This window comes from Somniosus microcephalus, chromosome 14, assembly GCF_052327205.1.
Source record: "Somniosus microcephalus isolate GS21.2 chromosome 14, FLI_Smic_1.0, whole genome shotgun sequence".
In the NCBI taxonomy this organism is placed as follows: Eukaryota; Metazoa; Chordata; class Chondrichthyes; order Squaliformes; family Somniosidae; genus Somniosus; species Somniosus microcephalus.
In genome coordinates this window covers 94271486-94296166 of record NC_141000.1, presented here as the reverse complement: position 1 = coordinate 94296166, position 24681 = coordinate 94271486, and the positions used below count along the sequence as shown (strand labels likewise).

The 24681-nt window shown below is 42.6% G+C and overlaps 1 protein-coding gene across 16 annotated transcripts in view; it reads right to left on the bottom strand.

The window, feature by feature from the left end:
• abi3bpa (ABI family, member 3 (NESH) binding protein a) overlaps window positions 1–24681 on the bottom strand; it is a 365809-nt gene that overhangs the window by 92828 nt on the left and 248300 nt on the right. For 15 of the 16 annotated variants that reach the window (XM_086006969.1, XM_086006965.1, XM_086006953.1 and 12 more), the window contains 3 exons: window positions 19925–20014; window positions 18561–18653; window positions 17484–17564 (listed from right to left, as the gene is read on the bottom strand). In XM_086006969.1, the coding sequence (XP_085863095.1) occupies window positions 17484–17564; window positions 18561–18653; window positions 19925–20014 (264 nt within the window). The remainder of the gene's footprint in view (window positions 1–17483; window positions 17565–18560; window positions 18654–19924; window positions 20015–24681) is intronic. The other variant, XM_086006961.1, reaches the window with a different exon arrangement.

The following is a 24681-nucleotide window of genomic DNA, read 5'->3' as shown; positions in this document are numbered from 1 at the left end:
CATACTCACTCTCACTCTGTCCTCAACGGCCTCTATTCCCCAATGTATTGAATTCAAAAGCCTCACCTTTACTTACAGATCTTTCAATGGACTTGCCCTACTCTCCCTGCCCACCCTCCATCCCTACACAGCAGTGTGCACTCTTTGCTGTTCTAACTCTAGCCACCTCTGCACCTCCCTCACTCCCTTCTCCACTTTAGTGCCAAAACTTTCGGCGTCGGCAGGAATGAGGCGGTGAGTCAGATTATTAATTGCTCTGAAATGTCCGGAAATTGGATGATGTCACCCAACCTTCTTTGAAATATTACAGTGAAGCTCCCACCTCCCTTAAGCGGAAGCCTTCTGCCCTATTTTTTTTAAACAGTGAAAATGCGTAGGCAGAGATCTGACATTGTGGATGATTTTCAGATTGGTTTTGCCCATTTTACATCCCTTTGTTGGGCAAAGTAAATCAGAAACTATTCTCTGGAGAATGTTTGTGCATGCGTGCAATTGAGGACCACAGAGCTTTGGAAAATTGAGACTGGGAAAAGGAAAGGAATGGGGATAAAAGGGAGGTGACTGCAGTCTGGATCTTTCGGAGATTCATTTCTGCATTAGACACCTTCAGTAATTCTAACACTAACAATTCGATGTTGGCAGGGTGATTATTTTATTAGAATTTAATTTGTCAAAATATTACTGTGCGTCTACATAAATTATTGGAAACCCAAAACTTATGCAGCAGTCTGAACTCAGTCCTACTATAACATAATTGCTAGCCATAGACATTTGTATGGCTTGGCTTTAGGTGTGATGAAGTAATGGAGGGAGTGGCAGCTTTTCAGAGAGTAATGGAAATAGCTAGGAAATAGCTAGATGACTATGTTAATGACCTGATTTATTTGGCTCTGTATCATTTAAGTCAACTCAATCACATTCTCAGTGAGTAACAGTAATATTACTGCGTTATTATTTCAAACATTTATGCAGGGTTCACTATATAAGAGCAAAGGGCAACACCAAGAGTCAAAATATTTTCCTGTCTTAATCTAAATAGATTTATTTACGCACAGACCTGTAGATAAAATAAATGGGCACCCATACAAGTGGAATTATTCTTCATAATTCATTGGGCCGGTTTTTGTGACTGCTAGGGGAGTGCAGGAGGTGTGTACGCGTCCCTAGGGGCCGCGCAAGTGCCGGTTTCAGGCATTCGAAGCACATGCGCTGAAAACTGGCACTTGCGATCTGTCAAGAATTCTCCGCACCAGGTAAATTGCAGATCATCTGCATGCCCAAGAAAAGTGCCTCTGCAGGTGGAGAGTTGCGCCTTTTGCACAACTTCCATCCGCTTAATGACTGTCAAATTCTTATGCCTGGTAAAAGCAGGCGTAAGGCCTGCTTTTACCAGCTTAAGAGTTTTTAAAAAATAGAAAAATGAAATTTGATAACTCATTTATAAATTAAAAATACTCTTCAAAAAGGTAAGTTTATTTTTAGCCCCGTAAAAACATTTTTTTTCTCAAAAAATTAAATTTTTGTTTAAAGTATTTAATTAAATGTCATTTTAATTAATTTTAAATATGTAATGTTTAAAAAATTGTTATTTAATGTGTTGGTGTATTTTTTAGCTGATCCCCATTCATACTTTTGAAAGTTCTGTTCGTACAGAACTGTCAAAAGATTGAATGGGGATTCCCTTCTTCCATTGGTTGGGCCGGCCCACGTGATCCCAGGAGCGCCTACGAACCGCTTGCACCCCTGGGATATGTGGGGCTCTGCCTGCGCGGACCCGAAGAGGCCCAGGAGCACAAGCCACCATTCTTCCCGGGCCACCAGGTACATTTGTAGACATTTTGCAGGTTGGAGGCGTTTCATGCAGGAATGGACTTGGACACAAGGTAAAAAGCTTTGGGTTGGTACAGAATTAATGAAAAACAATGAGAGCAAGCCAGAGAAGCTGCTCAAATCTGGCTAGTCAACCTCACCAAGTGACAGCGCAGTCCATCTTTGGATGCAAACTTCAGGCGTAACCTGTGAGGAAAAGCTCAATGTGTTGAAGTTTTTTTTGCACACCCCTCAAAACATCGGTTAGGTGCAAATTGAAAACTCGCTAGAAAACCAGGGTCCAATTGAGAGAGACCAACAGATTGGAGTCTGAGCAAGAGAGAACGAGAGAGACCAGGGCCAGAGAGACATTGAACAGCCAAGAGCAGAGCAGCAGCAGCAGCCAGGGCAGGAAGAGGCCAACAGCAGGGGAGAGCGGGACATCCGCAACAGCGGTAAGCGAGGTGTGGTGGCAGTAGAGTTGCCAACTCTGGCTGGATGTATTCCTCATTGAAACTTATAAAATTCTAACAGGACTAGACAGACTAGATGCAGGAAGGATGTTCCCGATGGCAGGGAAGTCCAGAACCAGGGGTCACAGTCTAAAGATAAGGGGTAAGCCATTTAGGACAGAGATGAGGAGGAATTTCTTCACCCAGAGGGTGGTGAACCTGTGGAATTCTCTACCACAGAAAGCAGTTGAGGCCATTTCATTAAATATATTCAAGAAGGAGTTAGATATATTTCTTAAGGCTAAAGGGATCAAGGGATATGGGGAGAAGGCAGGGACAGGGTACTGAGTTTGGATGATCAGCCATGATCTCATTGAATGGCGGAGTAGGCTCGAGGGGCCGAATGGCCTACTCCTGCTCCTATCTTCTATGTTTCTTCTATGTCTATGAAGGTTTCATCACATGACCTCCTTCCTCCAACTGCCCTGCCCCCGTACTCCTCCCATTCGCCGCCCGCCATGCCCATTCTTGCGCCGCACCACCTTCCCACACCAATTGGAAAGCGGACACTCTTCATTATCCGATTGGATGATTCTTGACTGTCAGTCAAACAGCCTTTTTTCCCCCCAACTCCAAAAATGTTATAACCAATAAACAAAAGTGCTGAGAGACAATGATTTCTTTTAATGCTCCCAATAATTTCTCTCCCAGGTTTTCTCTGAGCAGTGCCCTGGAGATTAATATTCAATTCCTCGAGACTCCAGGACAATTCTGGAATGCTGGCAGCCATAAAACGCTAAGTACTATTTAAATAATTATTTAGCTAAACTCTAATTTATAGTCTTTGCTATAAAATACCTTCAGGAGGTAGGTTAAAAATAATAATTTATAGTTTTTATTGCTTAAGAGCTTCAGGGGGTAGGTAATAATAATAGTAATAAATCAGTGAGAGTAATAATTCAATAAACAATAACTTGAAAAGATTCTCTGTTGGGTTAAATATTTAAATAGGTATGACAGGATTAGAGTCGCGAGTGAGTGTGCCGAATGCTGATGTGGACTCGTGCTATCCAGGGTGAATACTTATGCATAAGATGTACAAAGGTTGCACTCCTTGAACAGAAAGTTGCACAGCTCAAGAGCCATGTTGGCACAGCCCGCAACATTCGGGAGAAACAAAGTTTACTGGAGCAGATGTGCCAGAGGATAGCTGCCAGAAGACTGGGTGGTCATTGGCAGACAGGGTAGGAAGCATCAGGTTATGGTAGAAAGGGACTCATCTGTGGAGCTGGATTTGTATGAGCTGGCTAATGAACCTATTTAGGCATCAGTGATGTGGACAAAAAGGGTGACACGGGGAGGGTAATGATTAATGCCTACAAGGCACTGAGGAGCAAGTGGTTACCCATGGGAGAAACAGTATAGATAGTAAGAACAGGTGAGTGGTAATTGTGGGGGATTCCATAGTCATGGGGCTCGTTGGCTTCTTTTGTTTATATGATCCAGATTCTCAAATGCTAAGTTGGTGCCCAGGGAGAGCCACAAAGCAAAGAAAATGGTTGTGATTGCGGGAGACCAATCATATCAGCCCCAGGACATCAATGCAGGAGTTCCTCAGGCCCAACTATCTTTAGCTGCTTCATCAATGACCTTCCCTCCATTAGAAGGTGAGAAATAGGGCTGTTCACTGATGATTGCACAGAGCTCCTTCATTCACGATTCCTCAGATAGTGAAGCAATCCGTAGCAAGACCTGGACAGCATCCAGGTTTGAACTGCTAAGTGGCAAGCAACATTTGTGCCATGCAAGTGCCAGGCAATGATCATTTCTAGCAAGAAAGAGCCTAATGACCTCCGAGTCCTCCATCATCAACATTCTGGGGTCACTGTTGACCACAAACTCAACTGCACCAGTCACATAAATGCATGGCTACTAGAGTAGATAAGAGGTTGGGTAATCTGTGGTGAGTGGCTCACCTCCTGGCTCCCCAAAGCCTCTCCACTACCTACAAAGTACAAGTCAGGAGTGTGATTGAATAATCTCCACTTGCCTGGATGGGTGTACAGCTGCAACAACACTCAAGAAGCTTGACACCATCCAGGACAAAGCAGTCCTATTGATCGGTACTTCGCGCAATAGCCTACACATCCATTCCCTCCATCACCAGCGTACTGTAGTGTGTACTATCTACAGGATGCACTACAGCAACTCGCCAAGGTTTCTTCGGCAGCACCTCCCAAACCCTCAACCTACAAGGACAAAGGCAGCAAGTGTATGGGAACACCAACACCTCAAAGTCACACGCCACCCCAACTAGGTCATATATTGCCTTTTGTTTATCGTTACAGCATCAAAATCCTGACATTCTCTACCTAATGCAGGTGTGGGAGCATCTTCATCACACGGACAGCAGCGATTCAAGCAGAAGGCCCACCAACTTCTCGAGGCCCACTAGTAACAGGCAATAGATGCTGGCCCTGCCAGCGACATCCACATCCCAAGAATGAATTATTTAGAAATCAGAAATTGTTAGGGAAGCAAAGGGTTATCTTTCCAATACAGCATTTTATGAATGAAACAACTATATTGCTGGAACAAGCTCTTATCAAGATATTTTTTTATACCCTTCAGCAGAAAACCTACTTTTAGATTCGCACGATCTAAACAGCAGGATTTTTCATTAGAATGTTAGATTGGATATGCAAATATGAACTATCTAACTGTACGACCAGATTTTCACACATCCGCCTCTAAGCGTTGTTTGCTCTAAGTCAGTGGGGAGCAAAAACTGAAAACAGATGTCTTGTGTAACTGAAGCACTGGCCCCTACTCTTCACCTCTGACTTCTAATTCTCTATTGGGTACATTGGTTTATGTGCAAAACATACTGGTTTAATAGAGGTGTTGTCTTTTCTGGATGGCAGGTAAAGGTCATCAGTCTCTGAGGGAACCCTCCACCTTACACCAAGCAGCAGGCTTGAGTGTTCATTGAGAAATGGGTGGCATTATCCCAGCCTTGTTAGGTTAGAAAATGATTCCGCAACCAGTTCTAGCTTGTTCTGTTTTCTGACTCACGCTTGAGCGTAACAGGATATATTTTGACAAATAAAACACTGTCCTTTTCAAGCAGAGTTTAACATTTGATTAATAGGCTCCTTCATGGAAAATTGCTGTATTTCATTAAAATATAGCAAAAAACATTTGACTGCTTTGAACTAACAATTTTGTCATCTGCATTACAGAATACAGAGAATAAATATGGTTACCGTTCTCTAAGCCATGGCTCAGACCAACAGAAACTTTAAAGGAGTGGATCTCCTACTTATGATAAATCACATACACTGTTTTATAAGGTCAGGAGTTTTAAACCATGTAATGTACAATGTATTATTACATAATGAGGGGCGTGTTTACATTTTGAGAGCGCTTTCCTGATACGTGTAAAGCGACTGCCTTGAGGAAAGCTGTGCTTAACCTGGCCTGTCTCTTTAAGGTGATAATGGTTAACGTCACCATAGCAGAAATGTGACTTTAACTTGCTGTGTGGGGTGGTACTCTAAATAAACACAGCCCGATGTTAATCAGAGGCTAATTACTATTCCTGAGAAAATCCCGTTTGTTAAAAATAACTGAAGTGGCGACAGTGTCCCAGCTCCTGAAACTCAGCAGCAAGGAACAGTTTATTGGCCTCTTAATGTCCTAGACTGGCAGCTATTTGTAAATCTCTGGATTCTTCCCTTGAGAAGAATCTCATTTCGTCATTCAGTTAGATCATGGCTGACCACAACTCCATATCTCTTGATACACTTATCCAAAAATAATTAATCGATCTCAGTCTTGACAATTTCAACTGACCCAGCATCCACAACCTTTTCAGGGAAAGAATTTCAAATTTTCAATACCCTTTGCGTGTAAAAGTGCTTCCTGATTTCACTCCTAAATGGTCTAGCTCAAATTTTAAATTATGCCCTCTTTTTCTGCATTTCCCCACCAGAGGAAATCATTTCTCTTATTTCTACCTTATCGAATCCTTTATCAGTTTAAACACCTCAATTAGATCACCCATCAACCTTCTAAACTCGGGAATAAAAGCCAAGTTTATGCAAGTTGTCCTCATAATTTAAGCTTTTAAGGCCTGGTAGCATTCTGGGGAATCAGCATTGTACTCCCTCCAAGTACATAAGAACATAAGAAATAGGAGCAGGAGTAGGCCATTTGGCCCTTCGGGCCTGCTCCGCCATTCAACAAGATCATGGCTGAACTTCTATCTCAACTCCACCTTCCCGCACTATCCCCATATCCCTTAATTCCCGTAGATCACAATTTTTTTCTGACCTGAGTCTTGAATATACTCAATGAGCATCCACAGCCCTCTGGGGTAGAGAATTCCAAAGATTCACAACCCTTTGAGTGAAGAAATTTTCCTCATCTCAGTCCTAAATGGCCGACCCCTTATTCTGAGACAGTTTTTTTTTCTATTCGTTCATGGGATGTGGGCATCGCTGGCAAGGTCAGCATTTATTGCCCATTCCTAATTGTCCTTGAGAAGGTGGTGGTGAGCCGCCTTCTTGAACCGCTGCAGACCAGAACTGTACACAGTACTCCAGGTGTGACCTCACCAATGCCTTGTATAATTGTAGTAAGACTTCTTTACTCTGATACTCTATTCCCTTTATAACAAAAGCTAACATACCATTTGCTTTACTAATTGCTTGCTGTACCTGGATGTTAACTTTCTGTGATTCATGTAAAAGGACACCCAGGTCCCTCTGAATGCAAACATTTTCCAGTCTCTCACCATTCAAAAAATATTCTGCATTTTTGTTTTTCCTACCAAAGCGGATAACTTCACATTTCTCCACATTGTATCCCATTTGCCATGTTCTTGCCCACTCAGTCAACCTGTCTATATCTCTCTGCATTCTCTTTGTGTCCTCCTCACAGCATTCCCACCTAACTTTGTATCATCAGCAAACTTGGATGCGTTACACTCAGTCCTTTCATCTAAGTCATTAATATCGATTGTAAATAGCTGAGGCCCAAGCACTGATCCTTGCGGTACCCCACTAGTTACAGCCTGCCAACCCGAAAAAGTCCCGTTTATTCCTACTCTCTGTTTTCTGTCCATTAACCAATCCTCAATCCATGCTAAAATATTACCCCAATACCTACCAGTCCTAATTTTGTGTAATAACCTCTTGTGTGGCACCTTATCAAATGTTTTAAAAAAAAATCCAAATACACCACATCCACTGGTTCCCCCTTATCCACCCTACTAGTTACATCTTCAAAAAACTGACAGATTTGTCAAGCACGATTTCCCTTTCATAAAACCATGTTGACTCTGCATAATCATATTATGATTTTCTTAGTGCCCTGTTACCTCGTCCCTAATAACAGATTTTAGCATTTTGCCTACTACTGATGTCAGGCTAATTGGCCTATAGTTCCCCGTTTTTTCTCTTCCTCCTTTCTTAAATAGTGGGGTTATGTTTGCTACCTTCCAATCCTTGGGGACTGTTCTAGAATCTAGAGAATTCTGGAAGATTAATACCAGTGCATCCACTATCTCTGCAGTGACCTCTTTTAAAACCCGAGGATGCAGGTCGTCAGGTCCAGGGGATTTGTCACCACTTAGTCCCATTAAATTCTCCAGTACTATGTCTGTACTTATACTGATTTCTCAAAGTTCCTCATTCTCTCTAGACCCTTGGTTCCCCATTATTTCCGGAATGTTTTTTGTGTCTTCTACCGTGAAGACAGATACAAAGGGCTGGATTTTGCCAGTGCTCAGAGGGCGGGTTTGGAGGCGGGTCCGCTGTCAAAATAGTAAAGATTGACAGCGGGTAGGAAACCCACTATCAACCCGCCTCCACGCGAGTCTCCCAGGTGTTGGGTCTGTCAGAGGAGAACTGACCCAACACCAAGCGGCGGGGGAGACAATTGAGCTCATTAAATGGCTTGTTAACAGCCAATTTAATGCTATTTTGAGGCTTCCTTCCAAGTTTAGGTGCTCCCCCACGGGTTACCCGCTACTCAGGGAACACGCCAGCTCACCCTGGTGTGATTTGAGTCTGCTCTGATGTATCTGATAAGCTGACAGCTGCAGAAGTGGTGTATAGGATGCCATGTTGCAGATGGTCAGTTTCAGAGCGCAGAAACTGTTGGTTACTGCATTTGTAAGACATATAGAGATTTCTTTAGCTTGCAAGTGTTTAGAGGCAACTGTATGTCCAGTGCCACCTCATTGGAACAACCTCTCTCACCATTGACAGATCGCTTCTGTCATCTCACCTGCAGCTACCATCTATTGCAGCAACGTTGGTGCCCTAGAAACTATCTCACCATGCTCCTCGGAGTCCTTTCATGCTCAACCCCAACACCAACATCACCAGCAGCACCAACAACAACGCCAACCTTCTCCGCCATCACCTGATGTTGCACAGGACACAGGGCATCAGCCCCCGACAACATTGCTGCCCGGGAGGCCAGCGATGGCATCACCATGGCCAGATTAACTTCACTTGACGCTGTTAACCCTGGCTGCCACATGATGCGCCAGGTTGACACCATCCCACACCAGCACCGTGAAGCATCCCTTTAATGTCCAAGCCATTCCATGCACACTCATCACTATAGCGGCGGGAGGTGGGGAAGTTATGTCTCAATATTCACTGGAACTCAGTAAGACACTTCTCAAGGTGCACACAGATCTGTCCAATAAGGGGCAGTGTTTTAAATATAGATTTCATTGTATGACAACACATTACCAGAAACTTCACATGGACATTGGCTAAACCTCTAAAGTGCCTACCCTTGTGTGTTGTTAATTGGTATGCTTGCATTAGGATGAGGGTGAGTGTGAGGGGGGGCTAGTGAGATGGGGAAGTGATAATGTAGATAGAGGGGGATGGGTGGAGGTGCAAGGTAAGTTGGTGTGAGTAAGGATGTGTAGGAGAAAGGCAGGGAAGGCAGAGTGATGGGGACGTGTTGAGTGGCACAGCAGGGTGAGTTTGAGTGTGGCTTTGCAGTAACGTTTCGTGATTCACTGAGATCATTGAAAGGTTTGCGCCACTGCAGCCAGGGACTCCCGATGGCATCCCTGCTTTTGCCCTCCTGTGCAATGTGCAACCAGGCTGCATTGGTGTCCTGGGGAGGTCTCCTCCACCCTTGGAAGGGAAAAAAACCTCCCTGCGTGCATAAGCAAAAGGAGGGAGTCATTGGAGAGCCTGGGTGCAACCGTCCACCTCTGTGCAGTGCTTGTCAGTGTTTGCAGCACCTCAATGCTATAAAACACTGACAGAACAACTGTCAAACTCAATGTGGCCGTGGTCCCTTTAAGGAAACCGGCTGATGACGCGTCATCAAGTGACCTGCTTCCTGTTAATTGGCCGGGAAGCCCCAACAAGGTCAATCAACGGAAAATTGCTTTGACAGAGCGGTTGCAGCCGGGAGCGGGACCGGAATCCAGCAACCAGCTATCCTGCCACCATCCCGACACCGCTGAGAAAATCCAGCCCAAAGTATTTGTTTAATTTCTCTGCCACTTCCTTATTGCCCATTATAATTTCTCCTGTCTCTGCCTCTAATGGGCCCACGTTTACTTTAACTAATCTCGTCCTATTTACATACCTATAGAAACGTTTACAATCTGTTTTTATGTCTCTTGCTAATTTACTCTCATATTCTTTTTTCTCTTTCCTTATCAATTTCTTGGTCCTCCTTTGCTGAATTCTAAAATCCTCCCAATCCTCAGGCTTACTACTCTTTTTGGCACGATTATAAGCCTCTTCCTTTGATCTAATACTATCTTTAACTTCTCTTGTTAGCCACGGTTGGACCACTTTTCCTGTGGGATTTTTGTGCCTTAAAGGAATGTATATTTGTTATAAATTATGTATTAACTCTTTAAATGCTAGCCATTTCTTGTCTACTGTCATATCTTTTAATGTAGTTACCCAATCTGCCTTAGCCAACTCGCCCTCATACCTACATACAGGAAACTTTGTGTTATCCGGAGGCTAAATGTCCGGCAAGCTCGAGCCACCGGCAAAAATCAGGAGCTGTTTTGTTAGTTTTTTTTTCTTCTCGTGGCTTTTTTTTCAACAGTCAGGCTCTGCAAAGTCTCTGTAGCTTAGCAACAGCTTCAGAGAGACGCTTCCAAGGTACGGGCCGACTGTTTAGAAGCTGTTGCTAAGCAACAGTGTTTGTTGTCAGATACGGAGATGAAAAGCTCCGTATGCTTCAACATCAACGCTGGTGTGTCCGGCAGTTTTGAGGGAACGGCAACAGCTCGGTCCCGTCGGTGCCGGATAGCACAAAGTTTCCTGTAGTTTTGTTTAGATTTTAGACCCTAGTTTTGGACTTAACTAAATCACTTTCAAACTCAATATAAAATTCTATCATACTATGGTCACACTTCCGTAAAGGCCCCTTTATTACATTAATTAATCCTTTCTCATTGCACAATACTGGATCTAAAATAGCCTGTTCCCTAGTTGGTTCCTCAACATACTGATCTAGAAAACTATCTTATATACATTCCATTAACTCATCCTCCACACTATTACTGCAAATTTGGATTGTCCAGTCTATATGTAGATTAAAGTCCCTCATGATTACTGTATTACCCTTGTTACATGCGCCTCTAATTTCCTGAATTATACTCTGCCCTACATTACAACTACTGTTTGGGGGCCTATCGAAAAACTCCCACCAATGTTTTCTGCCCCTTGCTGTTTCTTAGCTCCACCCAAACTGATTCTACTTCTTGATTTTCCGAGCTAAGATCCTTCCTCCCTACTGTCATTATCCCATCCTTTATTATCAGGGCTACCCCTCCTCCTTTTCCATTTTGTCTATCTCTTCTAAAAGATAAGTACCTGGAATATTTAGTTCCCAATCTTGATTTGTCTTTATCGATAAGTGCACAAGCCGCTTGTGGAGGCAGCTGATGTAAACATTTTTTAATGAGGCCTGAGGCTGGCCGCAGGCCCCCCGGTTGGGGCATGAGCTGACTGCGCTGCACCGATTCTGGGCCCGAATTCGGGCTCAGATGAACTTCCACCCTAAGAATTCCCCATAACCACAGGATTCACCCAACAGGCAGCAAGAGCTTTTTATATCCCACAAAAGGAGCAGTAGAAGATTTAAACAACTGCAAGTAAGTAATCTTCAACCAGTTAGCATTAAAATCCACAGAATTTAAGAAATGTGGCCAGGATACTCCTTCTTGTCCCATAATCTGTATTTTATCCAAAAGCTTGATTGCCAAAGCAATCAGGATAACATAGTGGCCAAGAAATTACATCACTGATTATTATTCCAGGAGAATGGGATTTTTGGTATGCACTCTGCAGTTAACAGTCTGTCATCTGCCCAGATGTCTTCAACTTTACTCTTAATGCATTAACACATATATTCAGACCAAAAATATGAAGTTGAAATGTCACTGAATGAGTAACAATAAAGAATAATGAGAAAAGTTATTCTTTCTTACTTGTTTCTGTGATTTGTTGCCAATAATGAGATTTGGAAATCCATAACTACGCATTTCAGATGATGAATGTCAGGCTCAGAACAGCAGGGTGGTGTAATACATGTTTGTGTTACTTGATCTTTTTATTTCCACAAATGAAATAACTCAGAAGCAATGCTCAGACATAGATACGCTTGAGCTAATGGACATTAATTCACGATTCTGCTTTTAATACTCTAGCCTGGATTTTTGGCACAAAATTGCCAGCATAAGTATGGCAGGGCAGGACTTCTGCCCACTCAACTAACCCAGTGACCAAATATTCCAGTTTTGGCATAATTTGAATATTCTGGGCAAGGTCCTGGCTTTATGTCTCTGGTGAGGCACTTAATACATTTGAAGGTAGAACGTGGCGTGCTGCTGCTGCAAGATTTAAATGGCTGCAGCAACTTAAAGGACCTTAAATACAGCATCACAGATTTTCTTTTTGGAAATAGCATTGTAGATCTTTGTAGAATATCTTAGTGATTGGCTGGAGGGCATAGATGACTCAAGTTATAAGGGATGGCAGTGCAAGTACTGCTGTCCCAAATAAGGCAGAGGATGGTTCAATTTGGGACTGAATGGAGGAAGCCCTCAAAAGATAGTGACCAGGTGCAGTGGAAGGAGGTGTCCAGGTGCAGTGGAAGGAGTTGGCCAGGGTCAACGCCACAATATCAGAGATGCCAACTCTCAATCACAAAAAGTTTAATGACCTTACCAGGTCTGTCAAAGCAAAAGGAGACAACCACACCTTCCAAAAATACACAGAACCAAGTATGCCTGCCACTTACAAACACTTCCCCTTAATGTATTGAAGTGCTTACCATTATTGCCCTGGAGTTATTGCAGGCACCTGTACAGATTCAGCCTTTACTTGCAAGCATTCCTTCACTTACAGCCATACCTGCAGCCAAACCACTAAAGCCTCACTTGGTAGGTAATTGCTTGTTAAATGTGAACACCCCCATTATGGTCTTCGTGCTGACTCCTAGGTTATACTGCTTATAGTTGCAGATTTGGGAGGTGCTGCTGAAGCAGCTTTGGCTGCATCCTGTAGATAGTACACCCGGCAGGCACGGTATGCCAGTGGTAGATCTTTAGGCTAGTGGATGTGGTGCCGATCAAGTGGACTGCTTCATCCTGATAGTATCGAGCTTCTTGATTGTTTATGCAGCTGCATCCATCCAGGCAAATGCTGAGTATTTCATCGCACTCCTGATGTACCTTATGTGTAGGACAATGTATATGGAGGGAGAAGTTTAGGGAAGACAGGTGGGCAGTGAAATCAGAGGAGAGAGGGCAAGGTGAGTTAAAATGGAGATTTGAAATTACCGAGGATCAGGTGTCGTTTAGTGCAGAGGCTGAGGAAGGAACGGACGGAGAATATCTAGGGTGGGGCTTGGGAGGGGGGTGGTAGAGAATAAGGATTTTAGAGGTGAGGTGAGAGGGGTGGAACAAGGCAAGGTGCTCGAAGGAGAAGAAGGTTCTAGAGGAGTAAGGGGAGAAACCAAGGTGTGATTTGGTGATGATAGCCACACCTTCAGCGCAGGCAATTTGGGAGGGGCAGGTAGTGGAAAGAACAGCCAGGCGGGGAGGCTTCGGTAAGGGGCAAGATGTCATTACTCAGAACTAAGTTTCCGTCAATACCAGGATGGCAATGCAATCATCTACAATAAGGTCGTGGATGACAAGGGCTTTGTCTGCAAGTGAACAGGCATTCTGGAAGGAAGTGGGGAGAGAGCTGGTGATTGTTGATCCGCTGTCAGATTCTAAGGGGGGGGGGCAGTGGTGGGTGGGGTGAGAGGGACAGGAACGAGATTGGTGAGATTAGACCCTAGGGGGCACACTGGGTGGGAAAGCCAATGAGAGAGGAGAATGGTGCAGTTGGGATTATTCCTAGATTTCTGTTAGGCAAGGGTATTAAGTGTTACGGAACCAAGGCGAGTAGATGGAGTTAAGATACAGATCAGCCATTATCTAACTGAATGGCGGAACAGGCTTGAGGGGCTGAATGGCCTACTCCTGTTCCTATGCTCATAAGGAGGCAATGATGGGTCCTAAAATTCCAAGAGCGTCATAGAGACTAGCTGAGGGCTCATTGAAGGGAGATTCAAGCCTGGGACAATGACAGGACATTTGGAAGGCAAGGGTATAGTGAGGTATAGGGTAGGGATTGGTGGAGTCAAAGTACATGAGAGGGTTGAAATAAAAGGTGGCGTGACTTGGCCATTGGAAGGGGAAGTTACAGGAGAGAAAAGCCCAAGAGAAGCCAAGAGTTAAAAAAGGGAGATAGAAGTAATGAGGTCAGGTGCAGAAGCAAGGATTTAGTGTGCCATAAGACTACTTTGAGAATTATTAAGAGCAACCTTTTTGAAAAGAGAAAACCACTGCCCTTGGGTAGTCATTATCTTTGCTGATCCATGCATTAAAACTTGGAACACTGCCATCAGCTGTGGAACATAGATACAGGAGTAGACCATTCAGCCCTTGAGCCTGCTGCCCTATTCAATCAGATCCTGGCTGATCTGTACCTCAAATCCATTTACCTGCCTTCGCTCCATATCACTTGATACCCTTACCTAACAAAAATCTAGCGATCTCAGTCTTGAAAGCTCCAATTGTCCCAGCAAGGAGAACACCAAAGGGAAAAGTGGAAGCAAAGTAAAAGTAAAATGATGTGTTAAGTGGGAAATTTCCTGAAGAGCAATAATTAACACCCTTACTTCACATACTGTGGTTGTGGATTTGATTCACAGTGACCACAGCTGGCCTTCAAATTTATCATTTACAAACAGTATATTTTATCATCCTTCATAAATGGGGTGTCTTATAAAAGCAGAATATTTAATCCCTATCAACATCAATTTGACTTCATCATGGGCGAGAAAATTGTTTTCTTTAAAAAATATCTGAGCATTTTCCCATTTTTAAAAATATACTATTGTGCACAATTTTAAAGAGAAACAACTGGATTTTTTTCCTCTTTACGTCAATGAAGGAGTTAATTATTCTGTTTGCATAAAGAAGACTGCCTGGTTAAGATACTGCGGTCAAATGCTAATACATTTACTATCAGCAATAACATTGCTCCATTTGTACAGCACTGGACTCTCAACTTAAAGTCTCATGCGTTCAAAGTCTAGCCTTTATTCACATTGAAAAGTACGACTGTTATTCAGTGCAATGGATCCATGCCACTTCCTCTCCTGAAAAGATAGCTTACACTAGGTCACCGGAGACTGGATACACATAATGCAGTATAGTGGGCAATGTGAGTTCAAATCCCTCACTGTCTAGTGAAAATAGGCTCCCGATTTGCAAACTGATTTTGGTGTTTAAGCTTTAGATTTGAAGGATCTGAGTTTTTGACCTCAGAATATAGTCAAACATTCAGCTCCAGTTAATTTTGTATTTATACATATGGTTCCTTTCTGGACCCCATTGCCACCACGTTCTTTGCTTCAGCCAGGAGTTTGGAATGGTCCAAACTGGAAAATTCAATGCAATCCACATAAGTAAAAACTATGCAGAAGTGCAGACTAAACTCTGGAGACAGTATATTGGCCATGCAATATGCATTTTTCCAAATGTACTGATTAAACTGTACTTACAAGACAGAGCACATACTGAGCGCCAGACCATAAGAAAACACACTGAGGTTGATTTTATGCTTAAGCAGGATATAAGCGAGTGGGCAGGGGGCAGCCGGGGGGGGGGGGGGGGGAAGAGGGCGGGGGAGTTGTGGAGAAAACTACGAAACACAGCCTAAGTTTCAGGCCCCAGAGTATTTTTAACTCCTGGGCCTCAATTAAATGGTGCTAGTCCACATCCAGAGTCTTGAGCACAAAAATCTAGGCTGACATTCCAATGCTGCACTCTCAGAGGTGACGTCTTTCGGATGAGACGTTAAACCGAGGCCCCGTCTGCCCCCTCAGGTGGACGTAAAAGATCCCATGGCACAATTTTGAAGAAGAGCAGTGGAGTTATCCCCGTTGTCCTGGCCAATATTTATCCTTCAAATCAACATCACTAAAAAAACAAATTATCTGGTCATTATCACACTGTTGTTTGTGGGAGCTTGCTGTGCGCAAATTGGCTGTCGCATTTCCTACATTATAACAGTGACTACACTCCAAAAAGTACTTCATTGGCTGTAAAGCATCCTGAGTTCGTTAAAGGCGCTAGATAAATGCCAGTCTTCCTTTCTATCTTTCTTTCCTGCCCGCAGAGCAGCTGTTAGCAGGGAAAGATTGGGCAGCCTGCCAGCTTGCAGGAGAGTGGCAGGTACGGGGTTTCGGGAGGGTCTTGTGGGAGGGAAGTGGGGATTAGTCTGGGCAGGAGAGGCTGCGATTTTCATTGTGGGGCCTGGAGGAGCACTCCCGTTTCTTCTAGCTCTACAACGTAAAGCTTTACACTTACCTTGAAGGGCCTGTAGGTCCTTCCCAACAGCTGCCGACTTGCTTTAGCCTGACGGAAAAGCTGGAGTAGCTTTCCTGCACAGGCCCCATTTAAAATGCAATTGGGCTTCTTTTGATGTCCGAGGACCCCGATTAGCATTTATGCATTAGGCTCTCACCCAAGTCCGGCGGACATCACATTCGCCACTAAAACAAGCAACTCTAAAATCGGAGAACGGCGGCAAGGGAGCGAGAAATGGAGCCGCACCATTTTAACTGATTGACCGCTCCATTCCTGCCAAGAAGGGAGAGTTAAAATTCCCTCCCCTGATTAACTTTCTGGGAAAAGGCACCATGAAACAAAACTGCAAGGGGGATTTGAGTAGACAGAGGCCGGGGTATTAAATCTCCCAGGTGCAGCCGCTTCACCCCAGAGCAGCTGTCGGCAGGGAAAGATTGGGCAGGCCCCTTGGTCGCCTGTCAGCTTGCAGGTAAGTGGCACGGAGGGGTGTTTGGAGTGTCTCGCCAGTGGGAAGGATGGTCTCTGAGCCGGGCAAGGCAGCAACTTTCCTTGTGGGTCCCAGGGGAGCACTGCTGCTACTCCTGGCTCCACAAAGGAAAGTTTTACATTTATCCCTTCGTATTTCCCACCAGCTGCCGACCTGCTTCAGCCTCAGCCTGGCAGGAATCAATTGGGGGTGTGACTGAGCACTGTATTATGCAACATCTATAACAATGTTATAATCACTCAGGTTTCTCACTATTAGTTGCTATTCAGTGAACTCTGCTGGATGCATGTCAGTTCATGTATGACTTGATCAAGTTCTGCTTGAAAGGCTCCTGACATTCATTACACCGTTGCTCACATATAAAGGCTCTGGTGTACAGTCACTAGCTGTGGAACCAAAGGGAAATCAAAGCAAATGACCAAAGGGAAATTGTAGGCAAAATAAAAAATATGAAAAAAAGTGAAGTAGAAAGTTTCTCAAAGATTTGTGATTAAGATATTTAATTTGTGCTACAGTAGTTGCAAGTTTGATTCCCAGTGACCATAGTTGGCATTCAAATTTACCATGTACAGATAATGCATTTTATCACCTTTCATCCAGGTAGCTACAGCGGAAATGCCTTAAAAACAGACAAATGAATCCCTAGCAACATAAACAAGTAACAATGTTGAATATTTTCGAGGCGTCTTTAGTCTAACCATTTATCAACCAAATAGAAGGATGGTACATAGAGATGAACAATTATAATTGAGTTGTAATTATGTATTGCAAGAACAATAACATTGTGCACCAATACCTGTAAACTCCTGCTTGGCATCAGGTTTAGGCACTGTATTTGTGGTGATGATGGAGGAACTAACTGATGGAGGATCAGATTCTGTAAAAGATAACAAACAAAAACAAAAATGTGGAAGTTAAAAATGTATTTCTTGAGTGCATTTAAATTCGTTGTGGTACAAAAGATGGGACAAAAATTAAGTTAGCACATTCCGATTTGGTAAAATTGTAAACATCATATTTGTGTACATGCAACAGCAAAGCTTTAAGACACTACAATATACTTAATAACCAAGAAAGCTTATGCACGCTTTCTGATTATACTTAAGGCAAGATGCATTGATCAAGCAGTGCACTTTATATAAGCATTGATTTGAACTTCATTAGGGAGACACACTTGATGAAACAGCAATGTTTAAATTCCATGAAACATGCAAAATATTGTCCATATACAATATAATTAAGACTGGCAAAGTGCTTAAAACATGAGATACACACTGCATTGACTATCTGAATCACTCCAAGCAAAAGCAAGAAGTGAATTACAAGCAAAACAGAGTGCATTGACGACTAAAACACATTTTACACAAAAGCAAAGCAATGCTACACGTAATTATAAATAGCACAGCAGTACAGTATTTATATCGGTGCCACAGGCTGGCATCACAATGCTGAAAACTGCAAATCCGCAGTGATGTTCTTTTACAGATTGATGTCATTCACAGATAGAACCGAGCTCAGCTATAAGTCAAACTATTTTGTATAATATTTTGTCTCTATAGCAAAGTGAAATGCAGTACAAAAAAACACATGCAAAACCTTAAAACTACTCTTCCAGCATCCTCAACTTTTATTGCAGTTTTTTTGCAATTGCAGTTTTTTTCCATTTTATCTCAACAATGAATAGCTGTATTTTTTTTTAATGCAGGAGGTAAAGAATAAATGTATTATATAAGCGCTGCATGAAACATGAAGGGACAAGAATGCAGACTGTTGAACAACATATGGACAATGGATGATTAATGGATGGTTATAAAGTGTTCTGTGAAATGTTACATGGCAACATTCAAACCCATGCTGGTATTTTTGGAAATACCTGTGAGGTCCTTTTTCTCAGCACTACCAAGTTGAGATACAGGGGTTGGTCTGAACACATATGGAGTGTCAGAGGTTGGAAGCTCATAATAGTCTGTAAAGGATAAAAAAAACAAATGCAAGCTTCTATCATCTCTCATCAAAACATGAACAGTACTGAATGTGGTATCTGTGTATTTTGTTGTACATCATGGCAATGTATTGTCCATGGTGGAATTTCTTTTATTGATCTATGATGAAAACACTGTCCGAATTCCATTCCAGTCACAGTTTATTGACCATACGATTTACTTCACAGAATTATAAACTTCATGCGAGATGGTGAGCTGAATAGCCAATTCAGTACGATTCAATATCCCTCACTCAAGAATAAGTGATTTGATGAGAGATATTCAGGTAAAAGCAATATTTAAACCCCATGAAAGACACAATATTGGCCAAGTGATACATTTCACAATAAGCACAATCACCAAGCTCAATGATATGCATAACTTATTAAACAACCAGCATACCTCGGGCAAATCTAATAAAAATCTACAAGGTGCATGGTGCACTGACCATCGAATATGTTTCATGCAAGAGCAACGAAAAGACTCCATGCAAGACACTGTGCAATGACGACGCCATACCCTGCACATAAGTGCAGCATATAGTGTAATAAATCAAGTGAATATGTCATCATCATACTCATTGATGTCACAAGTGATTCATTTCAGCACCATGCCCCAATCTTCATAATACTGATCAGACAATATATTTTACACACTTGTATCTTTAAATGTCATGAGATACACTGTGTATTGAACAAACATAATGGGAATAAGCAAAACGACACAATGCAAAATGATCACTTCATATATGTTGAACAACAGCAATGAATGGACTTCATGCAAGGTATAGTGCACTGATTGCCCAGTACATTTTGTATTTGTACCCATTACGATAATAACCAAGAGTTTACCAGATATAAGTGAAAATGTAGCATAGTGTTTACAACATAAGAGCTGCACAGCTTGCAATCACTTCAGCCATGCCTTAAAAGTTCACATATACATATCTTCTCTGGCCTCAATTTTGTTGACTATTGCAGTTGCTCTCTGTGCTTGGTAACATCGTTGATACTAAATACTCACAAAGTCAAGCTGTCTTATTCTGTATCACCTATTTATGCTTAATGATCTAGTTCACATATATTTGCTTCAAAAAGTACAAGCAGCACTAAAGGTAAGTTTAAAAATGAAACTGTAGTTCTTTAAAATCACTTAATTACTGAATAAATATGTGTTATATAAGGCAGCAGATATAGTTTCCCGTAATGTTACATGACGGCATCGGGACCCATGCCAGGGATAATACTGCAATTACCTGTCAAATCCTCGTCCACTATGTTATCAGATGCAGATTCTTGGCTTTGAATGAACACATATGGAGTGCCAGAGGTTGGCAGTTTATGGTCTGTAAGGGATAACAAAGAAACCAAATACACATCTTTGTGCCTTTCACTAAAGCAACACTAATGTTAATAACCTGGCATCTCTGTAACTTAAGGAAGGATATTTATGCCTTTTTTTTTATTAATCAATTCTATGTGCTTCATACAAACATATAAACAAGTAAGTTGATGACTGCTGCCTCTTCAACAAAAGAGCAATTTTTTAACTTCACAGGAAACAACAGACAGGATTTTCCTCTGCCTTCCAGCCTGTTTAGCAGCAGTATTGGAGTGGGAGGTTTTGACAATTCTGCTCCCAAAGCATTTTTTGGCATTGCCTCAACCATAAACTGAAAGCTCCTGTCCAAATGTGGGTGTGAGAAATTAAAGGAGATAAAGACTGAGCGATATTATAAGTTACATTTTCCATCATTATCATCTCAGTAATACTGGACATTAGTCACACCAGCATTCAATAGTTATCTGCCATTACTAGGCAACAGGATAAGGGGAAGAAAAGTTAAATGGCTTCAGCAGGAATATTTTGAAGAGAGAGACAGTCCAGCAATGAATTTTATCAGTGCTATTTCTAGACTGGAGGGAAGTATACAGTGGTGTCCCCCAGGGGTTGGTATTAAGACCACTGCTATTTTTGATATATATTAATGACCTGCACTTAGGTATAGGGGGCACAATTTCAGAGTTTGCAGACGACACAAAACTTGGAAATGTAGTAAACAGTGAGGAGGATAGTAACAGATTTCAGGAGGACATAGACGGACTTTGAAATGGGCAGAAACATGGCAAATGAGTTTTAATGGAGATTTAGCAGAATGATACCAGGGATGTGGGACTTCAGTTATGCAGAGAGACTAGAGAATCTAGGATTGTTCTCCTTAGAACAAAGGTTAAGGGGAGATTCAATAGAGGTGCTAAACTTAAGAGGGTTTTTGTTAAAGCAAATAAGAGAAACTGTAGGAGGGTCGGTAACCAGAGGACACAGATTTAAAGATAATTGAGAGGAAAAAAAGACTTCCATTCATGCCTTTCATGACCTTAGGATGTCCCAAAGTGCTTTACACCCAAGTGTAGTCACTGTTGTAATGTAGGAAATGCAGCAGCCACCTTGCGCACAGCAGGCTCCCACAAACAGCAATGTGATAATGAGCAGATAATCTGTTTTTTAATGATGTTGATTGAGGGATAAATATTGGCCACAACTCCAGGGACAACTTCCCTGCTCTTCTTTGAAATAGTGCCATGGGATCATTTACGTCCACCTGAGAGGGCAGATGGGACCTCGGTTTAATGCTTTATCTGAAAGACGGCACCTCCGACAGTGCAGCACTGCATCAATACTGCGCTGGTGTGTCAGCTAGATTTTTGTGCTCAAGTCCTTGGAGTGGGGACATGAACCCATAACCTTTTGACTCAGGCGAGAGCCACGGCTGACACTGCAGTGAGCAAAAGAACCAGAGGGACGATGAGGCGACATTTCTTTATGCAGCAAGTTATGATGATCTGGAATGCACCACCTGAAAGGGTGGTGGATACAGGTTCAAAAATAACTTGCAAAAGAGAATGGGATAAACACTTGAAAAGGAAAAAAAATTGCAGGACTATGGGGAAAAAGCAGGGGAGTGGGACTAATTGCATAGCTCTTTCAAAGAGCCAGCAAAGGCACGATGGGCCGAATGGCCTCCTTTTGTGCTGTAAGATTCTCTGATTCTCTGATTGAGACAGCTGGGGAGGTTGGCTGGCCTTTTAAGTTGCTGTAGTTAATGGAAACTTGCAGCAACTCTTGCCGCAAAAACCATCCAAAAATATTTAAATGAAGCTAACCGTTGTAAATTACCCAGAGGTGGCACTAGGGCGGTAGGGAGGCCCAAAATTTCACACCGCCACACTTTTGGCAGCATTGCTACTGGAGAGGAAAATCTTGGAGATGTATTAATTAGTTAATACATTTCATCAAAATTATGTCCAACAAACACCATACAAGACACAGTATAGTGACTGCCTATACTGCTTCATACAAGCATAGCCATGATAAGACGCTAGATACTGGATGAAAGACATAATATTTGCCAAACAATGTATATATAAGCACAGTCTCTTTAAGTTCATGGCATTCACACTTTATTAGCCATCCAACATAATTCAGCCAAGCACAGCCAATAAAACTCATGAGGTTTGCGATGTATTGCAAATTAAGTAAACTTCACAAAATAGCAATGAAAAGACTCCATGCAAAGACAAGTGCACCAGAGTTTACTAAACGCAAGATAAGGTTTACAACACAGGACGTACATATCTAAGATGGAATCACTTTCACTGTGCCTTCAAATTGCACAAATAACTATTTTCTCCAGCCTCAACTTGGTTGACAATTGCAGATAATCTCTGGTCTAGCAACATGCTTTATGGCAAACATTCAGGAACCAAACAAAATCTTTGTTCATCTTGTTTATAATCTAAGTGAAATGCTGTGCTCTAGCACTGACCAAAATCGCAAGGCAGCATGAAAGATGGAGCATTATATTATACTGTAATCCTTACAATAACTTAAGTACAAAATACATTTTTATGAAAGAGATTGCACATGTAAAGAGTTTTTTTCACAATGTTACATGACAGCAATGGCTCTCGTACTCCAGGCATTTACCTGTGAACTCATCATCTTCTTTGTTATCGAGTTCAGATATTGGAGTTGAACTGAACATGTGGGGAGTATCAGACTTTGGCAGCTTATGGGCTGGAAAGAAACCAAATAGAAACCTTTGTATCTTTCACCAAAGTGACACTAGTGTGGATAACTTGCCCTCTCTGTATTGTAAAGAGCATTTATGTTTTTTTTTGGGTCAATTCAATGTGCTTCATATAAGCACATAAACCAATGGCTTGATGACTTATCTATAACAAGTTATGCGTCCAGCATTGTCTTATGAATTGCGTGCTTCACAACTTTGCAATCAGAAAAAGACTGGTGGTAGATGGTCCAAAGGTTGCCAGAGAGTCTGATGGTGACATTCTGATGCAGAAGACTCAGTCCATGAGGAACAGGAAGCAGGTGCTGTGGCATCTGCTGCTAGACAGCTGAGAGATGGACTCATTCAGCACACTTCCATGGGTAAATAGAGCTCCACTCTTTGCAGCCCAGCAAAGATTTGTCTCCTCTTCCCAACCTCTCTCTGGCTCAAGTAAAATTATTTCTCCTCACAGCTAGCCATCACATCCTAATCCCGAGCCTCAACATCAGCAACTTACCTGTTCCCTATTGTCAAATGAGAGAACCAAACAGTCCTTATATGAAACATTCCACTGACTTAGTACAGTTATTTACCAAACCATCATTTAGTTCTGTTACCATGCATACCCTTGTGATCACGTGAGGTTTTTTGTACTCTAGTCTAACATTCCTATGTGCTACTTGAGGGCCTGAGATGTAGACGGCTGCTGCAAAATATCATGAGCCTCTTGGGGTGAAAGTAACCCTTCTCTTAGGGCCTCAAGTCCTGGGTTGGACACATGGGCTCCTTGGCAGCTTGATCCTGAAAAGGTGAAGGCTTCTGCAGGGAGCTGATGGAGTGCTCTGTTGTGCCGTTGGCATAAGGGGAAGCAGCCTCTGAGGAACGCAAACCAGTTCCTCCATTGGTATAGGGAACAGAATTCTGATTAACAGGATCAGTGGGAGAATGAATTTCACGGAATTAGGGAGATCCTTAAATCCCGGAGAGCCAAATTAATTTCCTTCAGTCCCTCCAAGATGCCTCCCTGATACTTTGCAAACCAGTAAACATTGACCTCTCCAGACAGTCCCTAAAGATTTGCATTCTGTCATTCAAGGCCCCACATCGAGTTGACTGACTTGCCTGGATCTCTAATGAAACAGGCTGCACTGCAATGGGTTGAAATTCTCTTGGAAGTTAGTGAACAGCAGAGTGGTAGACTCCACCACTATCCCATCAGCTTGCTTGGAAGAGGCCATGCAGAACGTCCATATGTGTCTCATGCTTTGCTAGCATCTATCTCTTCATGGGAGGACTCGAGATTATCATGCACTTGCTCTTCAGCCAGCTGCTAATAAGTCATGCCTTTGTACAATTATATCAGGCTCCAATTCCACATCTGTATTGTCAGGCTTCCTTGTGCTATGTGTCTCATCATGTGTCAATTCATCATCTACACTATCTTTACCCCCTCAAGTAGACTGCTGAGTGCAAGGGTGAATGACGGAGTGTGTGTGTGGTTGCCAATGTTGCCAGATGTAGAAAAGACTCCAAGGTCTTGCTCTTCAGCAATCTTCTCAGCTGGCATAGACACTCCCACAGCTACATCCCTAACTGCCAGGCCACATTTGAAGCTAATTATTGCCTCTGCTTCCTCATCATGTACTGTTAAAAGCTGGATGTTGGCATGTCTCTGGCACTGTGTGCGGTCTTCTCCTTCAGGAAGAATGCATAGTATTAACTGTTTGCTGCAGGCGCCAGATCTTGCAGTCACAATCAGTAGGATTTGTGGAATAGTCGGTGTAAGGGACCGAGGACCTAGGATCTGAGACTTCAATTTGCTAGCATGTATTACAGAATATGTGACATAACGAGTGGTGCTAAGGGACAAGGAAAATGGTGCCATGTGATACCCCAAAGGACATTGCTTGACCATTGTGCTGGGAATGTCCATTTGTTTC